General features: G+C 44.0%; 1 protein-coding gene across 1 annotated transcript in view; it reads left to right on the top strand.

The window, feature by feature from the left end:
• The window catches only part of LOC130453547 (unconventional myosin-XVIIIb-like), a 97840-nt gene extending 87226 nt beyond the window's left edge, over window positions 1-10614 (top strand). The window contains exons 14-16 of the mRNA XM_056821571.1: window positions 1765-1845; window positions 4919-5066; window positions 10298-10614. Of these exons, the coding sequence (XP_056677549.1) occupies window positions 1765-1845; window positions 4919-5066; window positions 10298-10461 (393 nt within the window). The 3' untranslated portion in view covers window positions 10462-10614. The remainder of the gene's footprint in view (window positions 1-1764; window positions 1846-4918; window positions 5067-10297) is intronic.
• The last annotated feature ends 1450 nt before the right edge of the window (window positions 10615-12064 follow it).

Here is a 12064-nt window from a genome sequence, read left to right as displayed (position 1 = left end):
CTTCGATGCCAGCGAGCAAAGAGGACAGTTTCTCAAACACATCATGATCTATTTTAGGTGAAAAGCAAGGGCATCCTTTACAGGATAATTGCCCCAAGTTTGGTTTGGTGATGGCCAGCGAGGCCAACCAAGCCAATTCCTGTGGAATGAGCTGGATGGATTCCGAGAGATGCGAGGGGGAAGATGTGGCCGAGGAACAGAGATTGGGGCTGAGCTCTTCTCTCTGAGACTTACCACATTCACTAAGCATCCATGATGCACTTACGTGGAGTCAGCTTCTATTCTAGGTCCTGAAGGCAGAGTCCCTGCCCTCAAGGAGTTTGCATCCTATCGGAAGGGTAGAACAAATATGCCGCCAAGAAAATGAAAGCGCTTTTGAGAGGGGAAAGAGTTCTGACAACTGGAAAGGCATCTGAGTCAACAGTCACTCAGCTGCTATGATGCCTCCCTGATCCATGCTATTATAAAGTCCTTCCTGTGTGCTTTCTCATGGAAGAAACATCATGGCATCCTCAATAGAACACTGGACCTGAAGTCAGGAGGACCTGGGTTCAAATCCTACCTCAGATTTTTTTTTTACTAGCTGTGTGACCTTGGGCAAGTCATTTCCATATCTTTCTGGATCTCCGTTTTCTCATCTGTATAATGGCTTAGTTGAACTCAAACAATCATTATGTGGATCATTGCTTTGAAAATCTGAAAGTAATACATGCACATGAACCATTATTATTATTTACTATGGGTGCTTGGCTCAGCCTTGGGATTCTATTGATGTAGGGAATGACTCATAAAGAAATTCCCTTTAAAAAGATGGCTGGAACTTTCAATGGAATCCAGATCCTTAGAGGGTTACCTGGAACACTAAAAACTAATTGTTTGACTTGCTTATGGTCACGTAACCAGTAGGTATAAAAAGCAGGACTTGAACCCAGCTAGAACCCAGGTCTTCCCCACTTCCAGGTCAATTCCCTTATGTCCGCCATATTGCTTCTCCATGAATTATTACCAAATCATTGGTAATTATTGGTAATCATGGAAAGGGAATTGGGATGGAAAGTGGCACTCATACCAACGATGATAAAACAAAGAAAAGTCTATTGATGTAGGGAATGACTCATAAAGAAATTCCCTTTAAAAAGATGGCTGGAACTTTCAATGGAATCCAGATCCTTAGAGGGTTACCTAGAACACTAAAAACTAATTGTTTGATTTGCTTATGGTCACGTAACCAGTAGGTATAAAAAGCTGGACTTGAACCCAGCTAGAACCCAGGTCTTCCCCACTTCCAGGTCAATTCCCTTATGTCCGCCATATTGCTTCTCCATGAATTATTACCAAATCATTGGTAATTATTGGTAATCATGGAAAGGGAATTGGGATGGAAAGTGGCACTCATACCAACGATGATAAAACAAAGAAAAGCCACCAGTGTAATGACCCAGGAGGGATAAAAATGAAGCTGTGAGGAAGAAAACTTGACTTATCTAGGGTGGGTTTCATCGGAGGGAGCTGGGCATGCAAACACGGGCAGTAGGAATAAGGGGGACATTTTCTATGGGCGTTCTCTCGCTTTCTTGAGTGGGACACAGTCAGAGATGTCCGGTGGTGGAGCTTTGATCTCCATCTCCAACGGCTTTCTACTCACACAAAAGCCAATGGAACAAAAGAAGTCATTTATTTTATGCCCTCTAGAAGTTATCCTACACCCTTCTCAGATGTTCCGAGGCTCTGGAAGGTAGTTGACTCTGATATATTGTCTTCTAGGAGAAGGTGGTGGTTCCTTTTGATCTCCCAGAGCTCTCCCCAAGGACCACAGTGGCGATCATTGACCAGAATCTCTCCCAGGTGAGAAGGCTGAGCATCCTTGCTCCCAATTCTTGTATTTGTTCTTCCTCCAGTTCTCTGTATTCGCTGTGGCTGTCATTTGCTGTTCAGTTGTTTTTGGTCATGACTGACTTGTCTTGACCCCTTTTGGGGCTTTCTTGGCAGAGATTGGTTTGCCATTTTCTTTATTGTCATAAATGATATAATTGAGTAGGTGGGCATAGTTGCAGTTTTCCATTAAAGCAGCCCTGCTGCCATTTTCCACTCTGTGCATTATATAGAATGACATATATTATTATATATAACACATATAATAATCAATCTATCATATATAATATTGCCTCTCTTGGAATGGGGCAGCTCTCCACTTGGGCAGAGGTGGGGACAATTGAGCAAGAGAAGGTGCTTTCTCTCTATCTGGTGGTCCAGGAGATTGGCTCTTGATCTTGCCTGACCTACCAGGCAGGATCTCTTTTGGCCTCCCTTTGGCCAATGGATGCACAATGGACCAAGACTCTTGCGAGAGCTGTCTTGCTTCTCTCTGTGTACCACCAGTGCTTAGCCGATGCTTGGTATGGAGTAAGCCCTTAACAAGTGCTTTCTCATTCCTTCTTTGTTTTCATTCCTTCACGAGCAGCACCACACACACAAACGCCACTTTCTCCTCTCCCTCCTCGTCAGGCTGGCCAGGATCCCCCAGAAGAACCTTGGGTCTCCTGGAGACGGCTTCCAGCGTTTCTTTAGGCAACGGTTGGCTAAGCTGCCAATTTCAAGTCTTTCGTTGTCCATCAATCTCTTTTGCCCATTTGACATTTTTATTGCTGTTCTCCAATTCTCTTTCAGTTTGTTGAAACTCTTCTAAATCATTCATTCTCCCCTTTCACATGCTCTTTGATCTTTGCTGGGCTCTGAATTTGGATTCTATGAACCGTGACTTTTTCACTACTTTGAAATAAAATTTCCTCTCAGAGGAGACACTATTTTATTTGAAGGAAAGAACTTGGAGCTCCTCTGGAAAGAGTGTCATGAGGCATCATGAGTCTGAGATCAGAGGACATGAGACCGAATCTTAGCTTTGACATGGCCTGTGTGACCTTGGGCAAGTCACAGCCTCTATGGGCTTCAGTTTTCTCATCCGTAAAATTGACTAAGTGACCTCCAAGCTTCCTTTCAGCTCTAAATCTCAGGATCTTTGATTCTGCATCTAGAAGTTGCCTAGGAAATTGGGTTAAATTCCATTTATTTAGCTTGGGAGAACCACTCAATGTTTGGTCCAGATGGAATATGCTGAGGGTGTCAAATGAAAGATGAGAAACAGAACCCCACTGGGATACTGCTGACTTTCAAACTAGCCTTTGGGGATTGCATAGATTTTCAGACTCAGTTGCTGTGTTGGTTAGTTTTGTTAAATTGGTTTTTTCCCCTCCGCTTTTCTTTTTAATTGTTAAAAACTCTCACAGTACTGTGTATTGATTCTAAGGCAGAAGAGGGCTAAGAGTTAGACAATGGGGGTTAAGTGACTTGCTTAGGGTCACAAGCTAGCAAGTGTCTGAGACTGAATTTGAACCCAGGACCTCACATCTCTAAAGCTGGCTTTCTATTCACTGAACCACTTTTCTGTCGCCCCTTCCCCCCTTAAATTTTTTGTTGCCTGGGCAGCTGGGTGACTCAGTGGATTGAGAGTCAGGCCCAGAGATGGGAGGTCCTGGGTTCAAATTTGGCCTCAGACACTACCTAGCTGTGCGACCTTGGGCAAGTCATTTAACCCCCATTGCCTAGCCCTTACCATTCTTCTACCTTAGAACCAATATATAGTATTGATTCCAAGACAGAAGGTGAGTGTTTAAAATTTTTTTTTTGTTACAAGAGACAGTTCTCTGGTTGGGTCATGAATGGAGTATATTTAGAAATGAAATTGATGTTAAAAAAAGGTCTGAATAATTGAAAAAACCCAATTATCCTTTAGGGAGACTTCAAAAGCAGGTACTAGTAGTCATGCTCTGTGGGGCTGGTCACAGTCTCTAGGTTTAAAACTTTCTACTGACTCAGTTAACTTTATCTTCTGAAACTTGAAAAGATCACTGCAAAACTTTATATCTTAATGTTCATCCTTTTGGTGACTTAAGACTTAAGAAACTGAGGAGATTCTGGGTTCAAATTTGACCTCAGACACTTCCTAGCTATGTGATCCTAGACAAGTCACTTAATCCCAGTTGCCTCGCCCTTAGGATTCTTTTGCCTTCGAACTGATACTTAGTATTAATTCTAAGACAGAAGATAAGGGGAAAGAAAGGAAGGAAGGAAGGAAGGAAGAAAGAAAGAAAGAAGGAAAGAAAGAAAGAAAGAAAGAAAGAAAGAAAGAAAGAAAGAAAGAAAGAAAGAAAGAAAGAAAGAAAGTAGGGAGGAAGGGAGAGAGAGAAATAAAGTAGGGAGGAAGGGAGAGAGAGAAAGGAAGGAAGGAAGAAAGGAAGGAAGGAAGGAAGAAAGAAAGAAGGAAAGAAAGAAGGTAGGGAGGAAGGGAGAGAGAGAAAGAAAGGAAGAAAGAAAGAAAGAAAGAAGGTAGGGAGGAAGGGAGAGAGAGAAAGAAAGGAAGAAAGAAAGAAAGAAGGTAGGGAGGAAGGGAGAGAGGAAGGAAGGAAGGAAGGAAGGAAGGAAGGAAGGAAGGAAGGAAGGAAGGAAGGAAGAAGGTAGGGAGGAAGGGAGAGAGAGGAAGAAAGGAAGGAAGGAAGGAAGAAAGAAAGAAGGTAGGGAGGAAGGTAGAGAGAGGAAGGAAGGAAGGAAAGAAGGAAGGAAGAAAGGGAGGGAGGGAGGGAGGGAGGGAGGAAGGAATTGAGTATCCTTGGAGAAAATTTAACTGGGGAATTGTTCTCATGATCTGGAACTCTGGACATTCCAAAAGTTCTCCTATGGTGGCCGTAAATGATTTTGGAAAGAAAGTGTGGGATACAAGTTGGAGGCTGAAGGCTCCTATCCCTGATGGTCAGGAGTCCAGATCACTGGCAGTGTGAAGAAGAATTAAGCCCAATCCATGGGGAGTAGTCTGAACCCTGGCCCTCCCTATCAGGGTGGCTGAGTGCTGGTGTCTCCCTGACAGGTGCGTGTTCCAGTTGCGGGCCAAGCAGAGGAACCCAAAGGCCTTCTTTGGGTTCTAGATGAGGAGGTCCGGATCGAGGGCTCTGGAGACAGTGCTGTGATGGATCGCTTGTGTTTAGCCTTTGAGAAAAAGGAAGCTGGTGCTGACGGTAAGAGAGCAGGGGGGAATCCAAGCCAAGCTGTGACTATTAGCTGGCAGCATCATCAGAGAACATCATCCACACATTCATTTATTGATTTATTCATTTATTTGTTCATTATTTTAATTCATACAGTTGAAATCATTCCCTGACCACATGCCTGGCACTAGCAGGCTTCCAGTGTTTTAGGTAACAAGATGGCTTAGTGTTTAGGGCACTGGTCTGGGATTTCAGAAGACTTGTGTTCAAATCTAGCCTCAACCACTTGTTTGGCTGGACGATACTGGTGATTCCCTTCACTGTTGTCTGCCTCAGTTTCCACATCTGTAAAATGGGGACAATAATAATCCCAACCCCCCCCAGGATTGTTGTGAGGATCATATGAGATAACATGTGTAAAACACTTAGTAGAGTGCTTCGTACATAGTAGGTCCTTAATGAATCAGTTGAAGAAATTAAAAAGTTAAAAAGTCAGTTAACATGTTGATCAGCTGACAACCCATTGACCTAAGCATGACAGATACTGTTATCTCCATTTTACAGAGGAGGAAACTGAGGCTGAGTGGGAACTGAATTGCCCATTGTTTCACAGCTAGAGTCAGAGGAGGGATTCAAGCCTGGGTCTTTCCAGACCCAAACCCACATACCTCTACCAGAACAGGGAAATGGAAAGATTGGATAAAGGGAGCTTATGGATCATTGACTCCAAACCCATCATTTTACAGATTAGGTCACTGAGGCTAAGAGATGTTAAATGACTTGCCTGCAGTCACTCAGGCAGCGAGTTTTAGAGGTAGGAGTCGAATCCAGGTTCAAATTCCAACTCCTGAGCAATAGGGAGCCACTGAGGCTCTTTGATCAGAAGAGTAACAAGGCCAGGGTTTATTCCCCATGTAGTTCCGCTAAAGTCACGCTCTGAGATTGCAGAGGTGACTTGGGATGGGCCAGGCAGCCTCTTGGAGGGTCCTTCCCAGGCGGGAAGGCTGAAGTCACTTATGCCTCTAGAGATGACCTGGAGGGTGGTGGTGGGGAATGGTCTGCTTTTCCTCTCTCAGGGGAGGGAGGCTCATCCCTGGGCACTGAGGAGCTGAGTTTGCAGCCCCAGCAGTTCTCCCAGAATCCTGCATTAGGGGAAAGAAGGGCTTAGAGGACCCACAGCCACTGCATTTTTGGATTTCTGGAAACGTGGGAAGGGAACAGAGTTCCAGGCTAATGGTGGGAGACAAACTGGGTGCCAGGTGCATCCTGGCAGCCCACTCACACACCGGCATGATGCTGGTCCTCCCCAGAAAGGCTCTTCTAGAAGGAGGAGCTGATTCATTTATCTACCATTGGATGTTAGATCATCAGGTTTCCTGAGTGAGAAACACTGCTTGGGAGTGGGATGCATCACAGGCTGGAGAGGAAAGACCTTCCAACTGGGAGTCAATGGGTTTGGGTTCAAATCCTAGCTGTTCACTTACTAGCTCTGTGAGCATGGACAAACCACTTCCCTCTGGTGGTCCCCTTTTGTGACCTGGATCGGGCTCAGCACTGACTCAGGTTCCTCTGGCTCTAAAGTTCTGAGCCTGGGCATGTCCCAGATTGTGTTTGGTAAAGTTGCCTGTCCAGGATGGACCTGAGTCAGCAAGACCTGGACTGAGTCCTACCTTTGTCATTTCCTAGCTAGGGCAAGTCACTGCAACTCGTTGAGCCTCAGTCTTCTCATCTGTAAATGGGGATAAAAATGTGTGTCGTACCTATCTCCCGGAATTGTTAAGGTTCAGATGCAATGGCAGGTGGAGTACCTTGTAAACCCCAAAGTGCTGAGAAAAGTCATTTATTGGCATCATCATCATCATCATCATCATCATCATCATCATCATCATCATCATCATCCCAGAGGAAGGACAGTTCCCTTGTGGAGCAGTCATGGGTATTGGAATCAAATGATCAGAGTTGAGAGGGACCTTAGAAACTGTCTACTGGGATCCCCTCATTTTGTAGACAATGAAACTGAGGCACAGAGAGAGACTTGTCCAGGGTCACACACACCTCCTAAGGATTTGACTCAGGATTCAAAAGTAGGTCTTCTTGACTCCTAAGCCCAGGGATCTTTCTTGGAGTCAGAAGGGTGATGGGTTCAAATTGTGCTTTATATATTTATATCATGTCTCTGGGCTGACCCAGTCACTTAACCTCTAGAAACCTTAAGTTTTCTCTTCTGGAAAATGGGGATGATACTAGCACCTTCCCAGCAGGGTTATTGTGAGAACAGGAGCTAATATTTGCAAAGTGCTTTGGAAGCCTGAAAGCATTAATAAAGGCATGCTATAATAATGGGCATTTATGGTCTTTTCGATTTGTGAGGCACTTTCTCTAAGTTCCCCCACTGGAGCTTTATACCATCCCTAGGCAGTATGGGGGAAGGGAGGGTCGGTACTATAGTTATCATTGTTCTCCTTTTGCAAATAAAGATCTGGGGCTCCAAAAGGCTAAATGACTTATTGGTCATCCTACTAAAAGTAAGTTTTTGAGGTGAGATTTGAACTCTGAACTCACAGGCCAGAAGTCTGATTCATACTACTGCAAATGGCCAGATTTAAGAACAGATGTATCCAGGGATAATGATTCAATTTGACCAAGAATTCATTGCTTTATCACACAGGGCTTTGAGAAGTACTGCATATCCCTAGGGTATTTCAAGGGATTAACAAGCAGCAATAAGTTTATGTAAAACAGGGTGCACCTGCTAGGGAGAGGAGGGTTTTTTTTTTAGGATCCCCCTGTGTGGCTGGGTCCCTCCACCTGTTTAGCTCCAGTTCACAGAAGCTTGCCAATCCAGCCTCCCACTTCACTATCTACAAAGCCAAGTTGCACTCTCTGCAAGGATAGGATAGTTGGTGGCATTGGAGGGATTTGTGATTCTCCTAGAGGTAGAAAGCTGCTGGGGTCCTTGTTCCTCTTCTCATCTCCCACCTCCCACATCCTACCTCTTACCTTCCATTTCTCACCTCCTACTTCCCACCTGCCATCATTTCATATCTTCATCTCATCTCCTTGACCTTCCTGTAGCAGTTCTGAGTGTCCTCCCAGCTCTGAGAAGAGAGCATCCCTATTATGAGAGGTTATTGTTGTTCACAAGGAATCATGCAAGGCTTTAAAGAAAATTACAGTTAAAAGTTGACAAGAGATTCTGCAAATTCTGTTGGCCAGTTACCCAGAAGCCTATTGGCTGAACCAAGCCAGACACATGTGGTTCTCAGATTAAATCCCTTTACATCAGCATGATTTCCAACCTCTTTGAAGCCCATTTGCCCAAATTTGTCCCTGGCAATCTCCCCTGGTAGGAGTTCCCTAAAATTCTCTGGCTTATATCAGCCCTGTTTTTGTTCATACATCTGTCTCCTATAAAGGTGAAAATTAATGGTTGGACAATAATTTTATGGAATTATGTGGTCGCCAATATTTATTATATCTTGAGTCAGAAATTTATTTACAAAACAGAGAGGAAACAATAAAGTAGAGAAATGTGAAGGGGATAGAAAAGTTATCTATCCTATCTTAAGCCAGACAGAGATTAATTAGCTCTCAACCAGGAAGGTGGTCTCCTCCAATATGGAAGCTAGTCTTCCCAGAAACTAGGAAAGGAGTTAGCTTTTCACTCACCACATGAAGTTGTCCAGGAGTCAGAGTCCAAGTTGAAGCCAAGCTCCAACCCCATGATCCAAGCTGCAGTCTCCAGCTAAATTCCCTCAAAGACTCTCTCCAGTCAGAAGACTATCTCCACAAGACTGACTCAAGCCATAGGATTCATGGCTTTTTATGGTGCTTTCTTGTCCCTGCCCCTTTTCACAGAAGCCAATCATGGTTTCCAAATTTTCTAGCACTGTTTGTGAGAACCAGTTCTCACCTTCTGGAGGAGTGAATACTCATCAAGAGGGTTCACAGATTCCTGGCTGATTAAGTTTCTGAGGGTGTAAACTGATCATAGGATTCACAAGTTTGGGACTGAATTAAAAGGATGGAACTTCCTCTGTAAGTGACTTGTGAGTTCTCTAGGTACCTTGGTAGCTTCTCACCTAGTACTAAGTAGGGTGTTCAATCTTTTGTTGATTCAATTCAAAAGTAGACAAAGGAGAGTTCATCCTGTCTTCACAATCTAAGTAGGGGTACTTAAGTAACTCAAAGTAGACAAAGGGAATAAAGGATTCCCTTTCCCAAGTGTAAACTCGGAGAGAACAAAGAGTTCCCTTTTACACTTCTTGGATCCCCTTAGGAAAGTTAGTTCATGCAAGATCAAGGCTTCATGTTTTTGGACCTGCTTAGCACCCTATCTCATGAGTCCAGACTAGTGTATTTACTTTTATTAGGAACTAGAAGACAGTTCAAAACATGAAATATTTTCTCAAAAAGCATTGCAAAACAAAAAAGGAAAACACGAAAATATCCCCAAAATACCAGTGGTACACTTTCTCACAGATTATTGCCCTACCAGGGAGAAGATCACATGTGGAGGACATGAGTGATTCCAACACATACTGGAAGAATACTAGGGATTATGTGTGTATCAAAACCAGAGCTCATTTATGGAGGGCACACAAATACATCTTTAATGTTGCAGAGACACTGATGTCCTCTGGTGATGACAAAGTGCTCCTCCCTTCTGGGAACTGAGTCTTTCCTCTCTGTCATCCTGTTTCTCCTGGGTATCTTCTCTCATTCCAGAGTTGTAGGGTCTCATCCTGTGCTGCCATTTCCTAGGCTCCAGGTTTTCAGGGCTATTTGCTATTGCAATTGAGAGGGAATGGCTAGCAAGCCTCTCCTTGACAAGAGAAGGCTGGTACTTGTTTAGTGCATAGCTGAGGTTAAAAGCCATTGTCCCCTCACCAGAAGTTAACAAAAAAAGATGAAAGTGGGTTAACATTGAAGGATAGGAAAAATATTTTTGTAAAGTGGTTAAAATTAAAGAAGTTTTGAAGAAGGGGTGAGGAGTTGTCTAGCTCTTTGGAAGAGTTCAGTGGCATTTGTGGATAGAGTATATTAGTCGTGGAACCCAGGAAACCTAGGAATAAATTCTGCCTCTGATATCAACTTACTTGGGGTAATCGTTTGGCCTGTTTGAACCTCAGTTGCCACATCTGTGAAATAGGAATAATCATACCTATAGTAATGATTCCACAGGCTGTATGTAAAACATCTGACCACCTTTTGAGCCCCAGACATGAGTTCTTCCTGATGTTTCTGTCTCCCTATCTCAGAATCACCTGCTTTCCGCAAGTGTGAGCATGCCCTGCAGTTCGAGATCTCCCACCAGTTGGGCCAAGACCCAGTGCGCTATGACCTCAATGGCTGGATCCAGAAAGCCAAACCCAATCTCTCAGCCATGAATGCTATCCAGGTCCTGCAGCAGTCTAAAAGGTGAGTCTGGTGGGAATATGCAAAGGGAAAGATGGACATCCAGGAGCATTTCTCCCTGCTCTTTGGGTTCATCTACTCCCCCTCTTCTATCTGCTGCTCCAGCAGTAATAACTGGGTAAATTAGAACCATTCTGGGGATAACATCTCTCCTTAATGAAACAAAGAGCTTTAACTTGAATTGAAACTTGTAAAATGTTTCCCTTGGGCGAAAGGGAAGCTGACAGAGGAGAAAGCTGCCCTTTTGGGATTGTGGGAGGAGGGGAAGAAACCACCGGAAACATAGCTTTTTCTCCTCCTTGCTTCCATTAAATCTGAAAGGAGATGATGTGGCTGGAATCACTTTTATGGACATTTTGGAACTGGGAATCATAAAGCTGAAATGATATGTTTTGTAGAATTAAAAAAAATGTTGGCTGCTCAGTGGTCAGGCCATTTCAGAGGTGCTGGTCCCCAGGATGAGGCTTCTAGTGGGCGTGGCCCTGGGAATTATGAAAACGTATTTACAACTGATGGTTGATCTGCCACAGGCACCCCTGGGACCCTGAAGGGTGGAGTGGATTACGGAGTGACTTCCTGTGGGTCTGGTAACAGAGAGGAGGCAAGAACACTTCTTTGTCAAGAAAAGGGAACTGGATTTGGAGCCCAGAGACCAGTGTTGGTATTCTGGCTCTGCCAATAACTATATGACCTTGGGGGAGTCATTTCACTCCTCTGTGCCTCAGTTTCTTCTTTTGTCAAATGAAAGTGTAGGGATTAGTGATCGAAGGTCCCTTCCCAATGGAGTAAGCTCTTTCCATCTCTGAGGTTTAGCCTACCAGATGGTTTCTCTATGCTTTGTCTATGCTTATGTATCTGGGTGATCTTGAGCAAATTGTTTCCTCTCTCACCTTCAGTTTCTACGACTATAATAATATTCTCGTTGTTCAGTTGTTTCAATCTTGTCTGACTCTCATGACCCCATTTGGGATTTTTTGGTCAGACATTATAGATTGGTTTGTCACCTCCTTTCCCAGCTCATTTTATAGATGAGGAAACTGAGGAAACAGGGTTAAGTGACTTGGTTAGGGTCACATAGCTAGTCAGTGTCTGAGGGCAGATTTGAACTCAGGAACACAAGTCTTCCTGATTCTAAGCTTGGCGCTCTATCCACTGACACCATTTTACCAATAAAGGCACTGAGGCAGAGAGAAGTTAAATGACTAGGTCACTAGGCCAGCAAGTGTTGGAGGCTGGATTTGAAACACAAAGATGAGTTTTCTTCCTGACTTCAGACCTAGGCTCTATCCCCTTCAATGCTTAGCTGCCTGCCCCAAGTACCTGGAGGCAAGTGCTAATATTATTCCCATTTAAAAAATGAGCTAGAAAAGAATGTGGCAAACAACCCCAGCATCTTTGCCAAGAAAACCCTGTTTGCCTCAGTTTCTTCAGCTGTCAAATGGGCTGGAGAAGTTGTACATCTTTTGAGTATCTTTGCCAAAAGAACTCCGGATGGGGGGTCATGGAGAGTCAGACGTGACTGATTGACCGAACAGTAGCAATAAAAAAGCAAGGCAATAATAGCACCCCAAAGTCACAGGATTTTGAGAGGACTGATGGACATAGCGTAT

Source organism: Monodelphis domestica, chromosome 3 (assembly GCF_027887165.1).
Source record: "Monodelphis domestica isolate mMonDom1 chromosome 3, mMonDom1.pri, whole genome shotgun sequence".
NCBI classification, from domain to species: domain Eukaryota; kingdom Metazoa; phylum Chordata; class Mammalia; order Didelphimorphia; family Didelphidae; genus Monodelphis; species Monodelphis domestica.
This window is presented reverse-complemented; position numbering and strand designations above follow the sequence as displayed.